The following is a 26,156-nucleotide window of genomic DNA, read 5'->3' as shown; positions in this document are numbered from 1 at the left end:
GGACTGAACGGTCTGAATATCAGTCTTTCCTTTGCTGCCATGTCAATTAAACACTATTTCTAAAGCGGTGATTACTGTGCGTGCACGCTGCAGAGCTGCCGTCCCGGCTCTGAGATCAGCCGTGGTGGCTAGGACACCTCCCAGGAAAGGGGACCAGACGTGTGTGAAGGAACGAAATCCCATCGTCACGCACACAAACCACAGCTCTGTCTAGAAAATTATTTTACTGGTAATGGGTTTCCTACCGTTTATAGATTTAGTTTCACTCAACACTGTGTTTGAAAAAAATACTTCAGTGCTTAAAGGTTTGAAACCATCATATGAGAAATTATAACTTGTGCTCTTAAGAAGTCTCTTGGGTTAAAAAAAAAAAAAAAAAAAAAAAATTTCCCCCCAAGAAACTACTTTATAAACTAAGAGTCAAAGGGCATCAAAGAACAATTCAATGATATGTTATTTCTATTTTTCCTTCTGGTGTTTTAGGCAAGAGGGCCTGAGAAAATATATTCCAAAGAACTGTGTTTAAGACCCAGAGGAACAGTAGAATAGTTTTATCTTTGTGCATATGTATCACCTGGAAAGAATGGGTCTTAAACAGGGTAGACATTAAGGACACACCTTCACTGTCGCCTGCACACAGTCAGTCATCAGTCCGCACACACAGAACCTTTTCCAGCTTCTAGAACATACTCAGCTTCAAACCAGCCAGGTTGTCCTCCTTCCACCTCATGCCTCCCCTCCAGCCTCAGGACACGTAGGCAACCGTAACCCTCCTGAGCTTGTCTCCATCGGGACCACTGCCCGTAATAAACTCCTCCTCGGGTATTCACTGGTGGCTCCACGTATGTCCCCTGCCAAATTCACATACCTGTGACCTGTACTTCCTAAACCCACAGCATTCTTGAAGAAACACTATCAAATATGTTAAAATAAGACACAAGCTTCATGAAAAATAGGGTCATCAAATTTATTACTTGCATTAGGCTGCCAATTTGTGAAGAATTCCTAGGCCTACTGTTCCACGGTTCTTACGTGCAAGTCTGCGCTCACAGCTTGTTACTGTAAACATGCTGCCTGGAAGCAGCACCCGCTTAGAGTTCTAAGACCACGGCTCATTACTCAGATCGCAGTCGGCCTGTGTTAAATCAGAAGGTTCGGAACAGCTGGTTAGGAAGATAGCCAAGGTGCAGAAACGACGTCTGCGCCTCCTTTTCGAGGGCGGCCAGCTCCTGAACCGTAGGCGCCAAAACATCCACGTGGCCTTTATAGTTCCCACCTGCATCGCACACAAATCACAAAGTAAGGTAAATGACACACTGAAAGTAACTGTCAGCAATACTTTGGCTCAATTCTGTCAGTTTAAACACTGCTTCTAGCAATAAAAGAAGTGCTACTGGGAAAATCATCTCCAAAACTCAGAGTTCTAAGAACATTAAATCAATGTAAATTCATGATAATGCCGCACTAACAGTTGTCCCAATGCCCCTTCACCCCTCCCTACCCTCTTCCTCGATCTGGAAAACCACAAGTTTAGACCGAGTCTTAGCAACATTTCAGGAATGAGCTAAGGGCATTCTAGGCAAAAGGAAGGGCAGGCCGGGTTACCGCTTGAATCAAACCAAAGGCTTCTGAGTCTTCATTCAAAATGACCATTACACTCATTTCCTAACAGTTCTATAAACGCTCAACTACGCTTATGATATTAACACCTCAAGAGAACCAGCCACGCTGCCTCTCGGTTCACATACATCACACAATAAAATGCTGTGGGCAGGACGGACCAAGTGCTATGAGAGCCACAAAGCAGGAGTGAGCAACATGCTAAAATATACACTTAGCACAATGAAATACAATTGCTCTCTTCTTAAGCTGATGCTCAGAAAGGAAACATTCACATTTAAAATGGAATCAAAAGAGCTTACCGCCAGCTGCCCTTTTCTGGCCATAGGTGACCTTCCCGTCAAATTCATCCACAGGTACCTTTATGTCTGGCTCAACCTGAGAAATGGTACAGTTCAGGTGTTCTTCTACCTCAGACAGCAACTAAGAAAGGGAGAGAAAAGAAGGCTTTTTAAATAAGAATTTCGTTCTGAAAGAGCTGCACGTTAGCAGCACTAGATAAAGCCAGGACGCTATACGATGCTTCGTATAAATGGAAGTTAGGTTCTGGAGAGATGAACTCAGTTACAACTTACAAACTACAGCTGCCCTTATAACCAACCGATAGTAAGTAATTCTAATCAATCACTCCACACTCCTCCCCCTAAGTGACCCCCCGACCCCAGTCGCCGCGGGCGCCGTACCTGCATCTCGTTGTACCAGATGGTGCAGCCGCCGTCTTCCTTGAGCCTGGTGTTGTAGCAGCCTTTCCCGCGGTTGCTGCACACGTGGTACCAAACCTAGAGGAGGCGGGAGGCGTGAGCACCGACGCGGAGCACGCCAGGGCGCTCCGCCTTCAACTCGCCCTCGGGCGCAAGAACAGGCCGCAGGTAGGGCGACTGCGACACAGCCAGTAGCTCACTGACCAGGTGGCCAAAGAACTCCTCTTGAAAATAATCCCGAAGCTCTCCGAGAAAGGATGTCAGTTCTAGAAAGGAGCTCCCAGGTAAAACAAGGACGCAGAAGTACATGTTGGAGAGCGTCGGGGGGCATCAAAAGGAGGGTTCAAACCTCCTCCGTAAGAGTGAGCCCAAAGCAGGACGGGCGAGTCTGGGCACCGAGCACGCCGGCTCCTCATTCTCACAACTTTTCTGTGACCCCCCCCCACCAAGTCTTCTATGGCACCAAGCCACAGAGGGTTTAAGTACATTTTGGTGAAAACAATCACTTTAAAGCTATGAAGACAATTTACATTTTGCCTTTTCCCTTCCAAACTACATCCTACTATCTGTCCATTTAATGAATATTTTAAAAAAAAGGCCACACAAAGTTCACTTATGCAACTGAATTCAATGTAAACAGAAAAACCCCACTGCTTTTCTTTCCAACATCTAAAATAGCAACACAAACAATGAATGAAATACAGCCCTGAAAAGATTACCTTCTCTTTTTCTGTCGCCACCAGGGAAATGGCCAGGCCCATCCTGAAAGATCGGAAAGTTTTCGTCAGACCTGTCCCGAGGCACAGGGCTTAGAAAGGAGAGTGAGCTGCAACATACCTCTCAGCTCTTCCGACTCTGCCAATTCGATGGACATAGTTTTGCTTTTCATCCGGCAGGGTGACATTTATAACTGTAAATAAAATCAGCTATTACCCAAGGCCATTAGTTCCTAAATATTTTGAAAATATTAGGTTCACTACTTTAAATTCCACAAAATTCAACCTGCAGGTATAGAAAGTTTTCTTACCATAAGGAACACCATGGATATCAATTCCTCTGGCAGCTACATCTGTGCAAATCAAGAACCTTACATCTCCTTTCTAAAGAGAACAGAGGAGAAAAACGAATTTAACAGCACACGTACAAAAAAGTAAACACAAACTCTGTCTTTCCATCAAATGAGAACTTTAGTAACTACTGTGTTACTATCACATTAGAGGCCCAGACAGTTACTTCTCTGGGCCAACTCCTGAATTTTTAAGTTATGATTCACTAAATATGACATTAAGGTAAGTAAATCAATGACAGGGTTCATTTTTGCTTTTCTTTTTTCTTACATCAAAGATATTAAACCACTGCTAACATTTGGCTTTATCTGCAGAAATCCTGACAGGTAATTCAAGAGAAAGACAGAATAGAACAAACTCTAAGAACAGGAGCATTATTTTTATCCTTACACTTAAATAAATTCAGAATATTAGATATTTTACCTCGATGTTACAGTTTTCATGAGGACAAAATCCTAAAGAGAAGGGGCAGAGAGTGCCTCTTGGTGCTACTAATAAGCATTAGCCTCTGGACAGGGTCTGTGCCTCAAGGCCCAGCAATGTTAGGTCTGGAGGAGAGGGAAGGGGACACCGGTTTTGGTCCAATATAATGCCCGGATAAAGAAGGGAGGCCCGTGCGGAAATGAGGCCATTCACTATGTTTTACCATCCACATCGGTCCAGGGCATGGGAACATAATCCAAAGTTCCCAAGTCCAGTCCTCTCACCTTTTTCACATGACAGGCCTAAGAGAACACACCATGCACTGAAATGCACACACTGTGGTGAACGACGAGGATTCTTGTGGGCGGAGGCTACTGGCCTTGAGTCTTAAAGGGCTCAAGCCCCACCCACCTACACCTAGAGACATAACCTGTTCCTGTGCTGTAAGCTGGGATGTCTGCCCCTAACAATTCAAACTATATTGAAGCCTATAAAGCCACATTTTAAAACCTGTCTTAATCTACATATTAAGTTTTCCATGGGCATTACTAAAAAACTGTTTTTTAAAAAGGCTCACAGACATGGTTTAACTATCTAATGATACTTCTCAGCTGTCTCAAATTGAGACTTCTCGTTACGGCAGTGTTGTGCTGACGGGGGATGTGCAATTCACCGCTGGCCCTTAGAGGCGACAAAGCCTAGCCATGCGCGGGATACACTAGTCAGGGTGGAAATACTCTTAAATTTCTAGGTCAGGAACTGCTTTATGAAGATTAACTGGAACTGACAAAAACCAGATACAACTTCTCTCTTTAGTGTCAAGGAAATGTAGTCAACTAAATATCAATACCTTAAATCTTTCCAAGTTCTGCTTTCTCTCATGAGGCTTTCTGTCACCATGCAGACAAACACATGAGAACTGGTGTCCTTTTTTATCAGGTCCTAGTAAAAATCAGATTAAACAGTTAACCTTGGGAAATGCTATGCCTCACATCATGTCAAAAAGACCATGGATGTCAGGTTACAATGGCACCATGTAATTCTGTGGAAATCTATGCCATGGACCACGATGAATGCCATTAGGCAAAGGGCCACTGAAATAGGGAAAAGAGAGGTTCTTGTTGGAAGAACCAAAACAGGCAATAGGAAGTCCATGCCTCACTAGGGCTGCTCCCAGGCCTGCCCTCCTCAGGGTGTTCTAAGCAACTCTGGTATCTGGTTTCCTGGCCAAAGCAGGTTACAAGCAGCAGAAAGGTGCCATGTTGGCAGAGGCAGAGGCAGCCAATCCTACAGAAACTCTTCAAGTAGACAAAAGAATAAAATGCAGTACAGTCTGGACCGGAGTAAGGGCAAATAGCCCTCTAGAACTCAGCAGAACCTGAAGATTAGCTCATCTTTACATTTTTAATGCATTTCGATGTAAGCTGCAGACACCAGTGCACACTTCAGCATGGGTGTCATTAAGGAGAGTGCAGGATCTGCTTAGTTACATACAAGGACGTGTACGAACCTTAAGTGTACATTTGCTGAGTTAACAAATGCATACACCTATGTAGCCCAAAGCCCTCTGAAGACACTGTACAAGAAAACCACCCACAAAGCAGCTTAATGCCTTTTCCTCATTTCCCCCACCCCCACCCTTCTGAGGACACTGTTCTGGTTTTCCCCCCATCACAGATTAGCCTGACTCCTCCAGAACGTCACACAAACAGAGCCGTCCAGTATAAAGAATTCTTTCCTCCAGCATGTCTGAGTCACCCGCAGGTGTGGGTCTATCAGTAGCAGCTCCTTCTCGTTGCTGAGCAGTAACTAGTGTATAAACATTTCTAACGTTGCGTAGCCATTCTCCTATTGATGGCTACTTGGTGTGTTTTTAGTTTTGGGCCACTATAAATAAAACCGCTATGACCATTCTTGCACACATCTTTTGTCAGTATATACTTTCACTTATCTTGGGTAAGTACTTAGGAGTTGAACTGCTAGGCTATAAGACAGCAAATATTTAATTTTATAAAACACTATAAGACCTTTTACCAAAGTGGCTGTACCACTTTCTCACCAACAATCTGTAAGTGCTCCCCTCACCAAAATCTGCTGTTGTACTTTCAATCTAATCATTTTAATGAGTGTACAGTGGTATCACTTTGTGATTTTATTTGCATTTCCCTCATGGGTGATTATGTTGAGCATTTTTTCATGATGGTTTATATATGTGATGTATAAGGAGCATAAAATTAGAATCTTAGCCTGGCCAGGCGTGGCTCAGAGGCTGAGCATGACTGAGGATACAGGAGATTGTGGTTCGATTCCAGGTCAGGGCACATGCCTGGATGCGGGCTCGATCCACAGCTGGGGGCGTGTAGGAGGCAGCCGATCAGTGACGACTCTCTCATCACTGATGTTTCTCTCTCTCCCTTCCTGTCTCTGAAATCAATAAAGATATATTTAAAAAAAATAAAAAAAACTTACCTTCATTGTGACCCTCTTCATTTCTAGTAATACTTTTGTCTTAAAATCTATTGTATCTCTTATTAATACAGCTAGACCTAGACTACAGCTAATTCTTTTGGTTAGTATTTGAGCTGATATATATAAATGTTTTCATTCCCATTCTCAGGTTTTAGGTATACTTCTTATAAACAGCATGTAGGTAGATTTTATCCACTCTAACAATCTCTGCCGTTTAGCAAACTTCAGTCCCGATATATATTATAGTCTTCACGCATATATTCAAACTTTTTCACCAGTCATCTTACTCTGTAATTTCTAATCGTTCTGCTTTTTTATATTTTTCCTTCTTTCTTTCTTATTTAACCTTTATTACATTAAGGTTTTTTCCTCATATACTGATTCTATTACTTTATGGCTACACTTGAAATTTTATATTAAAGCTAATCAATAACTTCACCCTTCTTCCAAATGACAAGTTCTTAAAACGCTGTGCCTCAGGTTCACTGTAACGAAGCTACCTCTGTGGAAATGATCTCATTGTGCTTCCTGGGCTTATCTTACAGAAAGGTACTGAACAAGCGCACACACAGGGCCCTCACTGCTTTAAATTCTGTGTGTGCCTTCTAGACCGCATCAATGTGAGATTACAACCAATTAATGTGGGGGAAAGCACAATTTATTTCAAGTAAAGACACATTACCTCCTCCCTGTTGCATAAAATACTGCTCCAAGTTATCACAGTCGATTTTGGTTCTACAGAAAATAATTGCTTGATCCATCTTGTGCTCCTTGATTGCCCGGACAGCATACTCCCCCTTCAGGATTTTAATAGCTTCAGACCACATCTCTTAATACCACAATAACAACAAAAAAACAGAATTTCAATCTGAAATTGTCATGAACATAAATAATCAGCCACAGACTTATTGCTTAATTCACCTAAAAGAACTCTGCTTTAATTCAAGTACTATCAACGAGAACTGGCAATAATAAGATGGGGTGAAGGGTGAGATAATCCATTTGCTCATTTACTTTTGTTTCTGTTAATATTTTTGATGCCAGGTTGTGGGGCACTAAAACACTATAACTAGAGACATCTGTAATACCTTCAACAATAAAAATAAAACATATATAAAGACAAAACAAAACAAAAACACTATAAGCATACCTCTTCTGCGGGAAACACACACACACACACACACACACACACACCTACAACAAAACTGTTCTTACCTCTTATGGAGAATTAATTCTATTGTGCCTCACATTAACTTCCCTAAATGTGCCATAAATGCTTACTCAGTTATGCTAACCCCGTTAAAAAATAAGTAATGTACTTTCTAAACTAACCTAAACACCAGAAAGTTCATGCTTCCCTTTACAGAGTAAAAACCTCACATCAACCTAGTAAGTAATTTCTTAACCTGTCAACCTCCAAATCTTTACTTTTCAGTACCTAATGCAAAATTTTAATTCTGTAACCCAAAATATTTCTAAGGTCTCTGTGGTCATCTCTAACTGTAGTACAAAACTAAGCAAAAGTTTTACAAGGAAAAATAAATGAAGCAGTAAACATTTTTATTTTATAGAATTCATCCCCAAACAGTAGGACAACACATTATCCTGAACCAGCAGTCTCTGCTCCTCTCCAACAGTCAGGCTAGCTGAGCAAACACCTCATAAGTGTGGAGCTACATATAAAAATAAGTCAAAGGAACTCTCTCTAATCAAGATTTCAGATAATCCACCTGAACCAAGTGCAGCCTAACCTATGCTAAGTATCCACCTGAGACATCTGATCTGAGACACGCAGCCAAATGGATTTAAGATCCATTCCAAGTCTCTGAGAACTGTCCTTGTATCATGATGTATCTACATAAAATTTTAAAACATCATGTACATAATACAAATTGTCTCAGCTCTGCATAGAAATATCCTCATTGAATAGGGATTTAATGTAAGGCTTTTTAAAAACTGATAAATACTTAATGATACAGTTTCAGTTTGGGAAGATGAAGAAGTTCTGGAGCTGGGTAGTGCTCATGGATACACAGTAGGAATGTACTTAATGCCACTGAAATGTACACTTACAAATAGTTACACCCAACTTGATCTGAAGTGGGTCTGACAGGAGAGAGGCGTGTGCAGATGAAAGGTGCTGATGAGAAAATGAACAGCAAAGAACTGACCTTGTCCAAAAGGTTCTGGGAGGCAACCTCTAAGGCCCTGAACTGTCCTGCCTGTCTTGTTTACCTGGGGGCTTGGCCTATGCTACACAGTCTATGCTAACAACGCAATTTATGGTTGGGCCTTGGGCCATAACCATAAGCTCAACCTCTGGAGGGACTAGAGACCAACGCTCTCTTTAATTCTTTATAGATGCCCACCCTCCACTCTGACCTTGCTGCTCACTGCAATAAGGACATCTACCTGGCTTCTTATGATGTTACGTCACCTGGCCTCTGTGTGTAGGGGAGGTGGGGCCATCCTAACAAACCCAGTGCAGTCGGTGAGCCCAGCTCTGAGAAGCATCTCCTACTATTAATCTGGTCTATAGAGGAGAGCACTACTGAACTTATTACTAAGTGATTCTGGTTCCCCTTTCACCAGCACCTTATTGCCCTGGTAAATGGTGTGTCCCCTGGGCCTGCCCACAGAATATAATTGCCTGGTAGGTTTCCAGGCTCACTTCTTTGAACTTTTTAATCCCTTTGTTCCACTGCTTTCCATGAAAAATATCCCAGAATGTTAAAATGATAAATTTTAAGTCTGGATACTGATTCAGAAAGAATCAATAAGCCGCTTCTAGACCATCCCCGTTCCTCTCACAACGCCGCAGCGAAAGGCCTTTCCTTTGCTGCTGTGGTCCCTGAAATGAAGAGGCTGTTGGAGTTCAGGGACAACATAAAATCTGTCCTAGAGAAATCTGTTGGTTTCCTATGGGCAGGGAGGATTCTAGAATTTAAAATATACGTGATTTAGATGCCAGGAGACCAATATCCTAAATTCAGCCCCTAATATTCCTCTAAGTGGACTGGCAGCTTTCCCCCCATTTCTTCCTTATTTCTGTTGCTTCATTTTCAGATTTCCTGTTCTATTTTTATAGATCACCTCAAGTGCTTCACGAGGGCAGACAGGGCACAAACTCAATAAAACAAACCCATTTGTCTTCACGAGCTTTCCACCCCGTTCACTGACGTTTTTGACTGACCTGGACTGTTGGCGCCAGGCCTCGTGTTGTCCTTTGCATGCACTTCGTCCGTCTGCCAGAAGGAAGAACAAGGGGCGGGTGGTCAACAACAGTGCAGAACACCTCTCACCTTTCAAGGGACTTGCATTTATCTCTCGACTGCATTTCAGATGTCTTTACAATCTGTAGGCAAAGCTGTTCCTCAGATTCAGAAAAACTCTTTATTAACTGTAGGTCTAAGGCTAACCAACTTTAAATGTAATACTAAAAACACAAAGGCGGTTTTTAGAATGTTGTGCATTCACAATAAACATAGCCTTATATAAAGGTAAATCTAACGACCGTGAGAAAAATGACAGGGTGGACACATGAAATTGATTTTTTTAAAAATAAGGAAAATCAAGAAAACACTAAAATACTACTAAATGGAAATCATTGTATCTGAAATCAGATCCATATATATACAGCTAATCCTATTTATTTTTAAAAACGGTATCTAAAGCAACTTTATAGAGAGAGTAAAATAAAAGATGAGTCCATCACTTATCCATGCCTTAAAGGACTAAACTTTCCTAAACTTTGCTAGACTTCTCTTTACTTAGGTAAACATCTGGTCGTTTTAAGCGTCACTAAGAGCCCAGGGTTAAACAGTTTATCACTGCTTTAGTCGATGCAAATGTCAACGTTATAAAGTACTTACTCTAATGTGGTTTTTCCCAAGCCTCTCCCAGAGCCTGTCAGTTTTGGGGTTCACTGGGACAACCACATGGTGCACGGTGTCTGGGACGGAATCTTCTCCTTTTAAATCAACCCATGTGGGAAAATGCATTATCTTCTCAGACAGTTTCTTTACATCAAAAGAGTGCAAAGTAGCAGAGCAAACAATCACCTATGAGTAGAAAAATCAAATTTGGATACACTTACTTATAACAATAATTCTACCTATGATGCTGATGTGGGCCACAGCATACGCTAGGCGTGGGACCTAAGGAAAAGTTCAACTCTGGACTCTGTAGCCACAACTAGTGGTGTGGCCTTGGGCAGTTAATCTCTCTGAGCTCAGTCCCCTCACTGCAAACATCATGACATCTACTCCTCAGGGTACAACAAAGACTAAGTAAGATGAACGGTTTTCGCGATCTAAAACTAAGTTTTAGACTTACCTAAAAACTTACAACTGATCTAACCTATATTTACCTCCTTCTCTTGAAAGCCTCTCCCTATCAAATTCTTCCTAAGAGAAGCTGAGAAAAATAAGAGTAATATTTTAAGAAATAATTACTAAAGAAACAACTGTTTTTCAACAGCTCAAGATCTTTTCCCTTCAAATAGGAAATGGCACTCAGAGTCTGGAGTATAAACTCTAAGTGCTCTGCGGAATGAAACACCAAGAAATTTTTACTATCGTCTAGGTAACACCTAAGTAATTTCCTCAGGTTCCCTTGTTTATTTCTAAAAGCAGCTTTTTAGACTGTTTCCTTTGTGTGTACTATTTAATCAAGTACTGAAGAAAATGTTTTATAGAGTAGTTAACTTAATCAGAAACCACTACAGCAAGATGTGAATGTCAGAAAAAAATTAAGCACTAATACATAATGATTATTTATGTGTCTTTAAGATGTGTTAGCCCCTTTTTACCTGAAGCCTTTTTCCATCGGAGGTGATCTGAGGAATCTGACTGTGCATCCTGTTTATAAAATCTGAGTAACCTTGAGAAAGAAGCCCATCCTGTGTGAGGAGCAAAGAAAACAAGTTTTAAATCAGTATCTAAATCTTTCTGTTCTAAACAAATGTAAAATGTAAGCTATGAAAACTGATTCATGCAGATATATATCCCCATATTTTCTACATGATTATTTCCTAGTAGATACTTAAAGTTATAAATTCAACCTTAAACCCCGTGGGACTAAAATATGAGAAAGCTGAAGACAGACAATGCAAACCCCACACTCTACTATTTGTGAATGACACAAGTTAATATCTCCTACCACGTGTCCTAAGCGTATGATTTTAATAAGAAAAATGAAAACAAAGACCTGTACTGAAAACTACTTCACCCCACCCTGAAAATAACCCAGGAGTGTGTCTTAAGAGCCTCAGACACATCCATGTCTTTTCATACAGTTGCCATTTTGCAACTATGACATAAATAATTTGCAATGTGTAAAAAAAAATATGTACAAACAAAAATAACTATTTGGAAAGAAAAACAAATCTATGTATCTGGTAACAAGAGCAGTTAAACAAACAATGAAGAATACATATAACAGACCACTAGACAGCCTTTAAAAATAGTTTATGAATAACATGAAACACTTATGATACTACATTAAAAAAGAGATTTCCAAGATTCCTCAAAGCTTGATTTCAATTACATAAAATTATATTTACATAACTAAAAGGACTGGATGAAAATATACCAAATTGGTAACTGACTGTCTCTAGGTATTCGAATCATGACTGAATTATATTTTTAATGCATTTTACATATTTTACCTCCAAAAATAAAAGCAAACACTTTTAAAAAGCATAACTATGTTTCAACATACAGCTTCATCCAGAACCAGGAATCTAACTTGGGACAAGTTCAGTTTTCCAGTTGACACCAAATCATCTAGTCTCCCCGGAGTGCCAACGACTATATCCACCTGAAAGATACCCAGAGAAGCACCTGGTGAAAACTGAAGAACTATTATATCACCTTAAAGTAGCAGCGAACAATTGTCTACTTACAATAACATCCCCACCCCTCACCCAAAAAAAGACACTTAATTCATGAAAGTGAGAAGGAAATTCTGAGGTGCTCAAAAGGTAAACGAAAGAACTGACGCGTACTAGAACTGTGCACAAGGGGTCTGGAAGAGACTGCTGCTCTGAGCACTTCTGGGAAAAGGAGAGGTTTGCCTGCAAGATGTCTTTGAACAAATGTATACTTTTTTGACCTTGCTTTAATTTCACCCTCTTTTGATTTTGCTTGAAACACAATACACAAAACGACCACCCATGATGATGTTACTTTTTAAAAATTAAAAATATAACTTACCCCATTATCTAAAACAGAGAGCTGATCCCGGGCTGCAACACCTCCAATTATCAGAAGCTCCCTGAAATAAACCCCAGAATAATAATGTAGAAAAAGCTGAAAGCATGCTTTACTGTATGTTTTGTACCCATCTCTTTTGGGCGGAAATTAAAGTAGAGTGACTGACGAAGAATCCACAAGGAAATTTGGAAGCAGATGGACATAAAGCGCTTCACACCCGGTAGCCATATGAAAAGCTCCAGTGTGAGAAAGTGGGAACGTGAAAGCGTGGAGCACACAAGACACGAGCCCCATCTGCACAGCCTCCCAGGTGCTCCGGTCTTGTTTCAGTCTGCCTTTCACACATATGAGGTAGCATGTGCATAGAGTATCTCTTCATGTAACAGGCACAGAAAAAATCTGTTTACTTTCCCTTTAAATCAAATTTAGCACTTAAGCAGTTTTATACAGAAACTAATTGCTACTTTATGTCAACATTAAATATACTCACACACATGTATACACACTGAATTTCCACCTCACTTTTTCTACCTTACTCTTCTTCCAAACACCTCAAACCTAAAGACAGTAGGCATTTGAGCACAAACAGAAGCCTTACCTTAATTTAGGATTATCAACGTATTTCTTAAACTGCTTCACGTTATTCAAAGTTTGCTCGGCTAACTCTCGGGAGGGCTCGACGATGAGAGCTTTAGGAGCATTGGGGAGAAACTTGGTCTGTGCCACCTGCGCGCTACCTAAGAGAATAAAAAAGATCAGGAAACCTTCAAATCACACCTCAAAGCACCTTTATTTGTAAAACATGTGTGCAAATGTTCCACTATAAAAATTTTAAAGAACAATTGTCAAACACAGCACAGCTAAGATTGCTCAAATGAACTAAGGTTTCTTCAAATCCATCTGCAGTCATTGCCACTGATATGTTTTGGGATGAAGTAAACCAAGTTATGAAATGTACTTACTTGAAATAACTGAGACAGATGAGGCAGTACAGTGGCTAAGAGTCTGAGCTTTGGAGCCAGACTGCTTGGGTTTAAATTCGGTTCTACCACCTACTTGTCCTGTGACCTTGGGCAAGTAACTTTAAGTCCCTACTCCTCAAGTTCCTTGTCTGTAAAATGGGAGGAGCGCTACCTTACAGGGCTGTAGTGAAGATGAATAATCTGTGAAAAGCACTGAACACAGTGCTGTGGTACCTAATGCGCACACATTATAAATACTAAATATCGTCACCATCATCAGGATCCCCAAATACCTAACCTGAAACCAAATACTTAACGAGTTTATGAATTAGGCTTTGTAACTTAATTTCCCTGATGTGTTAAATAAAGCTGTGTGCCTACACCAGCAAGGGGAGTATACGTAAGTCACTCACTAAGGAAGTCTTACTGACTGGAGCTGTCACCTGCACCGTCCTTGAAACCCTTACCCCCAGATGCAATACCTGTGTGTTGTGATTTGACAACACAACTGTCCGGTGCCTTGGACAGAGCTACAAAGCCATCCTTTGGTGGAAACTTAAATTCTTCCTCACCAAAGTTGAACTTCAGTTCGGCATTCTAGCGCGGGGTGAAGGAGAAAACGACATCTCTTAGTCTAACAGCAACCAGCCAACACACAGTAATGCAGAGCAGAGTAGCTATGGCCACAGCAACCCTCTTCTAACTGGGTTCTCACTTACCTTCAAAACACAAGCAGGAAAGAGGGCTTGGTTCTTCATATGTGGAGGTATTTCAAATGCCAAACCAAGGTCTTTTCCTAAAATAAAATAAGAAAGAGAGAGAAAGAAACTGAAATTTCCACACGCACACACCATCCACCCACCAACCTGTCTGCACTCCCGCTTCCCCTCACGCTACCTGGGTGAACTGTGCTAATGCCAATCTCTTCACCTTTTTACTTAATCCTGAAATTGCACATTTAACTACTTACTTGATCTCATCATTTATGTAAGTATCTCAAACATATCACGTCCCAAAGACAACTCCTGTCATCCAACTGGCTCCTGCCTACTGCCACAGCCCATCCATCCACCCACCCACCAGTCTGTTTAACACGGCAGTAAGAATGATACTGTTAACTAAAGGCAGGTGATGCAAACTCTCTACTCAAAACCCTAATGGCTTCCAATCTCGCTCAAAATTAAAAGTTCACATCATGACCAATAAGGCCCTAGCTGGCCCGGCCTCACTACCTCACTGATTTAACTTCTACCTCCCTCCCCGAGGCCTCCTCACTGTTACTCAGAGACCCTACGCACACTCTCATCCCAGGGCCTTTGCATTCACTTTTCCCTCTGCCTGAAATACTCATCCAAGATATCTGCTTGGCCTACCACCCAATTCATTCAGATTTCTCCTTAAATGTCAGCTTATCAGAGAAGCCTTCTCTGACCCTCCTGTGTACAATAGCACCCCACCCCCTCAACTGCTCTCTCTCTCCATTCCCTTACCCTGATTAGCCTCCCTTTCAGTGCACCTGCCCCCACTTGACATACTAGGTATCTGTCGGTCTCTCCCTACCAGTAGGTAAGTCCCATGAAAGTAAACATGCTCATCTACTCCATCTTTTGCTGAATCTCTGGCACCTACCAGGGTGCCTGGCACATAACAAATGTTCAATAAATATTTTTTCAAAAAAAGGCATAGAGGGAGGAAGAAAGGATTAAAGAGGGTGAGGGAATTTAAAAAGTCACAAATATACCTTTTCTAACAATACAATCCATAGAAAGCTTACCATTTTTGGAGAATTTGACATGTCCTTTATCTATGTCTAGGTAACACCCAATGGTATCGTGCATAGTGAATTCCTAGGAAACCAGAAAGCCAGGTGCTGTTAATAAAGCAAACCCACAAATGGAGTGAAAAGGTCAACTACACCTGCATCAAGGCCACGCTAGGGTTTCATAACTCCTCCCTGGAGCACTGACGTAGTTGTTAAAAATGCCTACATACAGAACAGTGGAGGTGTCTGACAGGTGTTTTAGAATCAACATGACTTTAGCCTCCCCAGAACACGTGTACTTAGATTACCGTGATTGAAAATAAGAAATGAGAGCATGTGTAAGTCAAAGTCCAAACCAAAAGGGGGTAAAAACAGAACAGAAAGGAACACACTTTGGAGAGGCTACATTAATTCTGTACCATTCCTTCCCTAAAGTCCAAATCTGAGCTCTCCGCGGAAAATACAGGGGTGGGCAAAAGTAGGTTTATAGTTGTGAGTATGCGAAACACAGTTTATTCTTGGGTTTTTATTAATTTATTACTGCATTATTTGTTATTATTTACCTACTTTTGTCCACCCCTATATTCAGGTAATCCACTTGACTTGGAGAATCGTTTCTTACCCTCAGTCATGTTGTGAGTGATCAAGTACCCACAAGAAAACTTACTAAAGCTATGACTACGCCAATAAAACAACTTACCTCTCCATAATTATCAAACTGTTTGTTATGAGATTTCTTTCCTGTTCCACCAAAGCCAAACCCAAACTTGTCAGTACCTAGATTTAAAAAAGTGTTTTACTGATGTAGTGAGATACTAATATAAGATTAAAAGTCCTATAAGCGAAGTTTACACATTCATAGTAACTGGGAGTATCCATGCAGTGCTCTGCAGTATGTGACATGTATTTGGTATTTATCACACTAACTTTACTGACATCTTTCATGTTCTTACCTCTTCCTCCTGATTTTACACTGTTATAATATATATTTTTTGGCAATTCAAGTATTTTTTTGGAATGGGTTGAGGTACAGATATTTATTATTTCTGTGTCTCTAAAACATATATTTTGTATGGTAAAGTTTATTATTTTGCTCCCATTATAATAAAATGTTAACAAGCCACAGTATAAATCAATAAACTCAGTTTACTCTGGAAACTTACCTAGATCTAAGGAAGCCTGCATGGAAGACCATCCAACTCTGCACAGTCCTTGGTCGTGACAGGACACCTCGTAGTAGTGTTTCCCTACAAGGGCAGAATGCTTTCAGATTTGTATCAATTACACATGTAATCTGTCTACCATATAGCCATTTTCCCATTGTTTCTGAGTTATAATTTATATGATACAAATTAAGAATTGTAGGTCTTTTCGGAACATTAAAAATCTTTTCAGATCCTTGACATAAAACTATATTAAGAAAGTTCATTGACTAATACAAATGCTGTTTAATACCTTTCGTGAGTCCTTTCGTAGCTCTACATCCATGCCACTCCTTTACTTCTCTGCTTTGACAACAAAGGCCATCTGACCCAATTGCTGGATTTAAGGAAAACAAAGAAAACCAGTCAGAACAGATTATTGGTGCTTGGTGGCTTTAAGTAAACTGACTTTTGTCTGCATTGCAAGGAAAGAGTAATTTGTGCCCTGGCTCAGGTTTGCAACTCATTCAGCACCTGAATGCAGAGCAAAGTTTTAAAAAAGCACCGCATCACATGTTCTCCTTCACTATCAGAAATTAAGTTATTTAGTCAAAGTATAAATTCTTACTAAAAGGGTGCTACATGATGTAAACCTTTCAACTTTTTAGAAAGTTCTTTAGCAATGGCAAATCCTTCATACTTTTATATTTAAACTTTGTATGCCTATATCAGACATAACTCCAATAAACCGGGCAGCCCACAGCGGAAAGCAGCGTCAGGGGTTACTGTCTGGTTGTCTATGGCGTGATGCCTCATGCCCACTCTGCGTTTCTCTGCACCCTGCTTTTCCTAACAGCACCTGGTGAAAAGTCCTCTAAGTCAATTCTTTCTTGACAGTTGATCACTTATGACAACTTTACAAAGAGCTGGCTCATTCTCTGTGATGGCTTCAAACAGTCCTTCGATGCCCCTAGGCCGTGTTAACCATCTCTTAGCAATAGCATTCATTTTGTTGGCAGTTTTGATCCTCATAAATAATGCTCCCTCAAAAAGCTTTGTATGACCTGGCTGGTTTTGCTCAGTGGTTAGAGCTTCAGCCAATTCCCAGGTCAAGGGCACATACCTTGGCTGTGGGCCCACCCCCCAGTCGGGTGCCTGCAGGGTGTAACTGAACGATGTCTCTCTCACAGAGACATCTCTCTTTCCCCCTCCCTTTCTCCCTCCTTTCCTCTCTCTTAAAAAAAAGGAAAATATATCCTCAGGTGAGAATTAAAAGGAACTTTGTATGCATATCCTTGTACACCGCCACTTCCAGTCCAAAGATCAGACCTTCCAGGAATACATATATGTTTAAATCTGTTACAGGTAATGCCAAACTGCTTTCCAAAAGGGCAATAATTCATACCGGTTATCACTCTTTTGGATTATTGACAATCAGATGGGTACAAAGCGACACCTTACTGTAACTTTAATTTCCATTTCCCTACATCCTGTGAACTTGACCTCTGCATGTTTACTGCCTATTTGTATTCTTTGCCCACATTCCTTATTGGTTGTTTACCTCTTTCTTACCAAAAACAAGTATCTACACAAGAACTCCTTAACAGTTCTTTTTTTTAAATATATCTTTATTGATTTCAGAGAGAGGAAAAGAGAGGGAGAGAGAGACAGAAACATCAATGAGGAGAGAGTCATTGATCAAGTCCACAACCGGGCATGTGCCCTGACCGGGAATCGAACCCTGATCGCCTGGATCCCAGGTCGACACTCAACCGCTGAGCCACGCCCGGCTGGGCCTTAACAGTTCTTAAGGATTCTTTATCTTTCATCAACATTGCAAGTATTCTTTCCATATTTATTTTTTCTCTTGACTTTTTCCTGTGAATCTTTCCCACATATATTTTTTAGAATTTTATACAAACACACCTATATCTTTTCTTTCACAATTTCTGAGTTTCTTATTTAGGTTAGAATTTCCCCACCGCTAAATTGTACATGTAGTATATGTACACATATATATTTAAATCTTAACACACAGGATTTACTTCTAAACAGGAGATAAGTCAATTTCACATTATCCAGGTGGATCATCAACTGTGCTGAAACCCTTACTGAATAAATCAACCTTTTTCCCACAGAAATGAAATAATATTTTTTCTACATATTAACATTTCATATATACTGGTATCAATTTCCATTATATTCCATTGATTTGTCAATTCCTATGTCAGTACTAAATTATGAAAGTGTAGTAAACATATTATAAAACTTGGTAAATTCAATTTTTACTCCTTTTTCATAATTTTCTTGATATTCTCATGTATTATTAAAAACAAGTTTCTGATTTATGAATGAGCTGCTAAAATCTATCCACTTACCAAAAGCAGATCCTCTGTCATACGGGTTCATCTGCCATTTGTTGAGCACTAAATGAATTAAAATAAGAACAGTTACCCACAACTGTATGAAATTAAAAACACTTTATCAAAAATAAAGCATATTTCATATTTTATATGGTAATTTAATTCCTCTAGATTCACTTTTACACATTATTGGAAATGGACAGGTAAAAGTGCTGCCGTTTTTATTAGTGGCGACACTGAAATTGAAAACGAAACATGTCGAAGATAAGGACTGCTGGCCTGTCTGGGGATAACCTTCCCTCAGTGCTTCAGTGCACTCTGGATTAGGTGGCGTCGATCTGTCACACTCCGAGGACACTGACAAAATGACATTTTGGTAATTGAACAGGCTGACTCCAATCAAAAGGAAAACAACTGCCTGACACAGCAAGACCTAATTTAGTGCCATTTCATCCATATTTTTTAAAAAGCAAGTCCTACATCTTATATAATTTAATACCATATTCAAAAGTCACAAAGTTTTCCTCCTTACTTTAATGGGATCAGCATGTTCCTTTTCTAAAACACCTTGATAGTATGTGGATAATCAAAGGGCAGCACATGGAGAACTCTGCATGTTTTCAAGCCCAACTGCTCTCAGTTTCTGGCCAAACGATACTTATCCTCTGCTCCACCCCTCTGAATGACGGAGAAGCACCTTCCTCCTGGGGGTCTCTCTTCCATCGTCGGTTCAGTCTAGCTACTCCGAAGCTAAACAGAAACCTTCTTCAGACTATTTCTACTTAGGCCTGGTCCCCCATCCCAGAACACTATTCTCCTCGATCCTTAAGGGCTTCACAATGACCTTTCACTTGTGCCTCCACATTTAACCATCCTGTTGCTTTATCCCTCCCAGGACATGACCTTTGGAAGTCCCACCGCTCTGGGTCTCTGGAGGCATTCTCTTTTGTAACCATCTCCCTCTCTCATGAATAACGGTTCAGAGATGTTTCAAGTTCTAAAGTTAATTTTGAGTAGGCCAATAGTCTCAACAGTTATGTCCACCATCTATCCCACAATCCACTCACAGATGAGTTCATTCTACCAAGTACATCACATTGTTACTTTCAAACTACTGGGAAGAAATGACACATTCACTCCACTTAAGCTTATAATTCTGCCACAATCCTACTTTGTATTATGAAACAAAAGTGACTTAAAATATGGAATAAATTTTGTTAAAATATAACAAAACTATCATAGATTACTCAAGACAGACTGGAATTCAGAAACTATTTAATCGAAGCAACATAATTTAAAGATGACGATCTTGATGTAAGATTGTTCATGGCTCAGACAGGGCCATAGGAACTAACTAGTAAAGAACCAATCTCCATGCAGACAGGACTAAAAATAAGCAACTGAGTTTAGAATTTACACTTTACATTTTAACTTGCTGGGCTCCTTCTTTCTTATCTTAAAGGAAAATGCTTGCCTCTTTCCCCGTGAAAGGCACATTTCCCACCACCAGTTATTTGTAAAATCCTTCCTTAATACCTTTATAAAACATTGTACCAATATAATATTAGGTGCAAAAAAAAAGCCAGTTAATAAAAACATTAAAATAACTAAATAAAAGGTATCAAGTTAGTAAAAACATTAAAATAACTAAATATAATTTCCTAACTCTGGATTTTCTCAAAAAGAGCGCCATTGGTATTTAGAAGGGACAATCTTTCACTGTTTACGATCTAAATGACATTTAGCATCGCTCTTTCCAGCTCACAGAACGCCAATACCACCCCCTGGACACTGACAATAAAAATGCACACCCAAACCTCACATCTGGACATGTCAGGAATGAGAATCACTAATTTATACAACTGGAAAATACTACTATGTGAATATTACCTGAAGCACCAGTTTTAATTGTTGTTTTCCCCTTTTTGCCTTCCTGCTGGTCTTTCAGAGTCTCGTAGACTATCTGGATAACCGGAATACTGAAAGCCTACCAGAGAAACAATGTTAGCATAGTCTCCATATCAGCATTCAGATATCAATTGCAATTCAATAATCAATATAAATTACAAAAGTTATGCATGCACAGAAAATAATTACACATATTTCAGATTGCCACTCCAGTTTGCCCAAATCCAAAATACCAGTAAAATTCACAAGAGAGCTGAATGAATATAACAGGAATCAGCCGACAGCCCCCCAAAATAAAGAACAGGAACCTGCAAAATGAACCTAAACTAAAGAGAAAAAGTACCACGCAGCCTGAGAAACAGTTCCTTTAGTCTAGGTCAAAGGGAAGTCAACCTCTCTTTGCAATCCTTTTATTACTAGAGCCATTGCAGTAAAATTCAGAAGTGAATATAAATACTAAAGATAATGTAAGTATGTCTCCAAGACCAGTTTAAAACTATATTCTTAAATTCATACTCCTAAAGAAGTTATTTCAGAATTAGCTGGCAATAAAAACATCACTCTGTGGCAATCAATTAATTCATCATATTCTGGAGGAGGGTGTTCTATTAAATGTTTCAGTCAAACTACTGTACGAAGTTGCTTTAAATATCAGCTCTTAAAGAGTAAGTCAATTTAAGTTTATTACTTACACCAGTTTTTCCACTTCCTGTTTCTGCAGCCTAAATGGAAAAAAAGTTGATTTTACAATTTAAGTTGTCAATCAACGAAGTCTAGTTAGCTGATGATACCACGTGAAAATCATTAACGCCTGACCAGCTATCTTTACTTTTGAGGTGCCTCCAGATTACTCAGGTTTTCTGTCAACTGCGATTACTGCCAATCTTGCTGTCTCCCCCCTTTCTTTTCCCAGGGCTCCCCTTCAAATCTAAGGCCTCATCATTCTGACCTAGATTACAAAAGTATCCTAACAGTACCCAATCTCTCAGAACTATACTACAAACTACTACCAAATCAATCTTCATAAACACAATTCTAACCATATAACACATCCCTACTTAAAATTTCCAGTGATCCCCACTGCCAGCAAATACTGAATTCCTTTACGTGACACTGAAGAGCCCGAATAATCTGAGCCCCTATGTATTTACCCTCCTACCTCAAGTTCCACCCACCAGACACATATTTTACGAGTCCATCTCTTTGAACGCCTCCGGGATCACGCCTGCGCTCCTCGCTGTGCTTGCTGGTGTGCTCTAGCTAGAGGGTGTTCCTCTTACCCTCCCGTCCCAAATCTACTTCCTCCCGCAAGAGTCCCTTGCGGTCCCCTCATCCAGGAGGGTAAGTGGCCCCCACCTGAACCTATAGTACTCTGCCTCCCTTACCCAGGTGCCATGTTCTCTCTCTACAATTACGAGGACATGTGTTACTGTGCTACTGGGGTTAGCTCCTCAAGGGCAAAAACTGTACCTTATTCCCCTTTGTTCCCGCCAATTTCTACCTGATATTTTGAATACAGTACATGTATCCTAAATGTATGTAAACAGATAAAATTTGGTGAAATACCATTTTTAAGCCTATGGAGCTCTTACAGTGGCTCACAAACAGCCCCCAACAGTGTGTCCCCAGCTCCCAACCACCTCGCCATATTTAAACACACCATGAGTACATCACCGCCTCCTAGGATCAACGGGATGGATTCTGCCTGGATATCAGTTGGGAGACTAAAAGAATCACATTTTGAAAAATTTTAATTAGTAAAAAAAAAAAATAAAAAATCGCCTAAGCTAATTAAACTATAAACTTAAAAGATAATATTACTTGGTAAATACTAGCAATCTTTTTCAGCTAGAAATACATCAAAGTTTAAAAAGGAAGCTTACCCAACTATACCCCAAAATATTTGATAAAATCACACATTTGTTAAATGATAAAGCACTGTTGCTACAGGTACATTTAAGCCTCGGGTACTTACAGCCAATCCATCTCTTCCACAGCTTGTGCGATTTCAGGCATAACACCCATCTCTGAAAATAAAAATTAAATTTAAAAACCACACATACTAAACTTAAATCATATCCCTCTTAAAATTGTCTGTAAACAGAGAAAAGGCTTTGAATCACAGCTCAGGTTCACAGCACCTCCTGAGTGTGGCACTGTTGAAAGGGTGTAAGTTTTGGAGAAAGACCTAAGTGCAAATCCAAGCTCTCATTAGTAATGTTACTTCGGGTAATCTATAAACCTGTTTTCTCCATACAGGATGGGGCTAATATTACCTACCCTGTAGGGATACGGGAAGATTACAGATAACAAGTAATGCATCTGCAGTTGTCTCTTACTACACAGTAATTGACAGTGTTCCTACGACTAATGAAAAGTTGGCTAGAGTTAGGGAGAGGGTTCCAGGCCAGCATCTTGGTTGTTTCGTCTACAGTGTGGAATGCATATGCCTTGACTATTTGAGGACCAGTGAATACCCTCAGAGAGCCCACATTTATTGGCAGCCATAATCAAAACTCTGGCTAACTGAAAAAACTTAATTGGAAATGTCACGTGAAGAACTGCTCTGTTCTAAACTGTTCACATATTTAAATAGTTCTACTTCAAAGCCAGTCCTAAATGAATATATCGGATTATTTCTGATTGGATTTTCCTCATTTCTCAAATGAACTGAAGAGGGTAGTTACTTGGATTACTTAACACCTCCTTCACAAATAAAAAGTGATTTTTACTTTGCATTTATGAAAATGAAGCTTTCATTATTATTACAAAAGTATATATTCCTATTAAAAATTAACAATACTCATATATTCCCAAGCCCCCAAAATAACCAATTTGGGAAATTTGCATTTCTTTGTAATTGTGAAAAGACATAAAACAAATCTACAAATTGACTGTATCCATTGCAAAAGCAGCTTTTTCTTTGCATCAGGTGAGAACCATACCAGCAAATAACACAATAAATACAACACTAAAGTTTTATATAGTAAATTAATTGATATAAACAGAGATGACATGAAAAACTATAAAAATCTTTTTCCAAAAGGCACTCCTAACTCTAAGTCTCCCCAGGAAAATGCACAGATCTTAAAACTAATCAAGATTTAAAGTTATATATCCAAGCAGACCTTTCTAATTATTGTCCCCATTAGAGGTTAGCTGATTCTCTTTCCTAAAATGCAAAGTGCTTGAACAAAGAGCGGGATGGTAGAGGGATGGTGGTCACTATGCTGCTCCCGCCAGCTGAAGCTGCTTGTGAGACTGTTACATTGTGAGCAGCGACCAGGCTGCTTTCAGCAAACTCCAGGCTTCTCGGTGGAACCTGGTCATGTTCTCTGCATGTTTGCTAGGAAACTATGTTTTCTTTAAGTAGAACATTAACACTTAAGGAAAAAATAGGAATTTTCATGTTCTTTAATTCTACATTTGTCTTTATTTCATATCACAGACTCTCCTAGTCCCCTACCCCAACATCCCTGAACTGTATGCACGATTCCCAAAGAAGTGAACTATAAAGTGACAACCTGGACCTGCTCTACACACCTTGGCTCTGAAATCTTGTTGAAGGAGAGGGTTGGGGGAGGGGGGAACTAACTACCACTGAGTAGATTTCCTCGGCCTCCTATTAGGAGATGTAACTACAATAATTGGAAATCCCATCTTGTGACTAAGAATTTGGAATCCCTAAGGCTCTTATAGGAGAAAACTGAAAAAGTACAGTAGCACTGGAAGTCATCTTAATAGATTTAAGAACCTTAAAAAACAGTAGGCCTAACTTGATACATATATTGCCATGTAAATTTCCCGCGTTTAAGAATGTATAAAGCTTCCTGCAGCTTCCTAAAACTGCGGATATACGAAGGGATGCCGATAAAGAGGTAAAAACAACAACTGTCAGGTTAGATAAGTTCTTCAATATTCCTATTTGGAATAAAGGCGGGTATCATACAGCAAGTAAATGATTACTGTTCAAAATTGACGCTGGGCCAGTGTGTAGGAGAACGAAAGCGCCTTCCCTCCTGGCTTCGGGGCTATTTAACGTTCATGCTGATACACTAGCGTTTAACGGCCAGTAAAGAACAGGTTTCTGCCTGGGACGTTCATTACTTGGAAGGGCCTGAAAAAACCTGGACAGAGGCAGCAGAGTCATGTTCCCAAAGGAGCCCGCCCCGCGCCCGGCTGCGGGTCGGCCCAGCCAAGCCGCATCCAGGCGCGGGCAGAAAAGGTCCCCGGCACCCCTGCCACGTCCCCCGGGCACCCTGTCTCGTCTGCCACCCCTGCCACGTCCCCCGGGCACCCCTGCCTCGTTCCCCGGGCACCCCTGTCTCGTCTGCCACCCCTGCTACGTCCGCTGGGCACCCCTGTCTCGTCTGCGACCCCTGCCACGTCCCCCGGGAACCCCTGCCTCGTCTGCCACCCCTGCCAAGTCCCCCGGGCACTCCTGCCACCCCGCCACGTCCCCCGGGCGCCCCTGCCACCCCTGCCACGTCCCCCGGGCACCCCTGCCACGTCCCGTCTGCGATCGGAGATCGGCTGGAGCCCCATCGCCCCCGCGCCGTCGCAGGGGCGCAGGCCCCCTGGCAGGGCGGCCGGGTCCCCGGCAGGACGGCCGGGCGCAGGCTGGGAGAGGAGAGCGCAGGGGAGGCCCGGGGAGGCCGGCGCCCGCAGGGGAGGCGCTGGCCGCCAGGCTGAGCGCGCAGGCACCGCGTGGACAGCTCCCTCCGGCCCCGCGCGGCACGAGTCCCCCCACCCCCCGCCCCAGGCTGCCCGCCGGCTGCCGCAGGCTGCGGCCCCCGCTCCGCACACGCACCCGAGAAGGCCGCCATCTTCGCTCCTCCGCGGCCGCCGCGCTCGCTCCCTCCCTCCCCCCTCCCTCCGCGCCGACGCCCTGCGCCTGCCGCGCGCTTCCGGTCCTGCCCGCCGCCCTGCGGTTCCGGGCGGGGACCCAGCCCCCCGACAAGGGTTCCGGCGGGATAACGACCGCCCGGGCCCCCGGGGCACGGACCCAGTTCCGGGGCCTGCTCAGCACCGGTCGTCCGTGGACAGAGCCGATCGCGACCGTGTGCTCCGCGCGCGCTGGTGTCCCCAGGGCCACGCTTCCACCCGCGAGGGAGCGGGAGGGGGTCGCACCCCGGCCCGGGACGGCCTGAGGACGGAACCGTGCCCTCCCACCCCGCTCAGCCCCAGGGCTCTGCAGGGAGAGAACGACCTGGACAGAGGCTCCTGACCTCGCTGCCCCCAAACAGTGCCAGCGAGCGCCTGGCGCCCAGAGGCACTTTAGTAACGACTCAGGTCTCCCAGCTTCCTCTCCACGGTGTGCTGTAGTATTGATCGTTTCCAGCTGATAGAAATTTTGAATTTCATGAAGTTTTGACTCCTTTCCCTTTGCAGAAAGAGGAAAAATAAATCAGTGTTCAATCCCCCCAACAACTCTGTCAGGCCAAGTGGCAGCACTGGGCCTGAGCCACACCTGCCAAACTCCAGGTCCCTGCGGTACCGTCTGTAGCTTGCAGCAGGAGACGTG

General features: G+C 41.7%; 1 protein-coding gene across 1 annotated transcript; it reads right to left on the bottom strand.

Moving 5' to 3' along the window:
* Positions 1–953: 953 nt before the first annotated feature.
* On the bottom strand, positions 954–25,525 carry DDX1 (DEAD-box helicase 1). The gene is made up of 26 exons (XM_081157252.1): positions 25,443–25,525; positions 22,608–22,659; positions 22,293–22,356; positions 21,325–21,354; positions 20,615–20,711; positions 18,740–18,787; positions 16,675–16,758; positions 16,383–16,466; positions 15,920–15,996; positions 15,232–15,304; positions 14,177–14,253; positions 13,940–14,054; positions 13,094–13,232; positions 12,496–12,556; positions 12,002–12,100; positions 11,091–11,180; positions 10,153–10,341; positions 9,474–9,525; positions 6,963–7,109; positions 4,662–4,753; positions 3,349–3,421; positions 3,159–3,231; positions 3,041–3,083; positions 2,304–2,399; positions 1,923–2,043; positions 954–1,276 (listed from the first exon to the last, which is right to left on the bottom strand). Exons 1-26 carry the CDS (start codon positions 25,456–25,458, stop codon positions 1,146–1,148), a joined length of 2,223 nt encoding a protein of 740 aa, XP_081013378.1. The 5' UTR covers positions 25,459–25,525; the 3' UTR covers positions 954–1,145.
* Positions 25,526–26,156: the final 631 nt, after the last annotated feature.

This window comes from Miniopterus schreibersii, assembly GCF_964146895.1.
Source record: "Miniopterus schreibersii genome assembly, chromosome: 13".
In the NCBI taxonomy this organism is placed as follows: domain Eukaryota; kingdom Metazoa; phylum Chordata; class Mammalia; order Chiroptera; family Miniopteridae; genus Miniopterus; species Miniopterus schreibersii.
Note: the sequence above shows the minus strand (reverse complement) of the source record. Positions and strands in the feature narration are given on the sequence as shown.

Coding starts and splice junctions, on each gene's coding strand:
- DDX1 (XM_081157252.1), bottom strand. Junction 21,355..22,292: donor GAGGCGGTGATGTACTCATG/GTGTGTTTAAAT, acceptor TTTTCCATTTAG/GCTGCAGAAACAGGAAGTGG. Junction 16,759..18,739: donor TGACAGAGGATCTGCTTTTG/GTAAGTGGATAG, acceptor CCTTAAATCCAG/CAATTGGGTCAGATGGCCTT.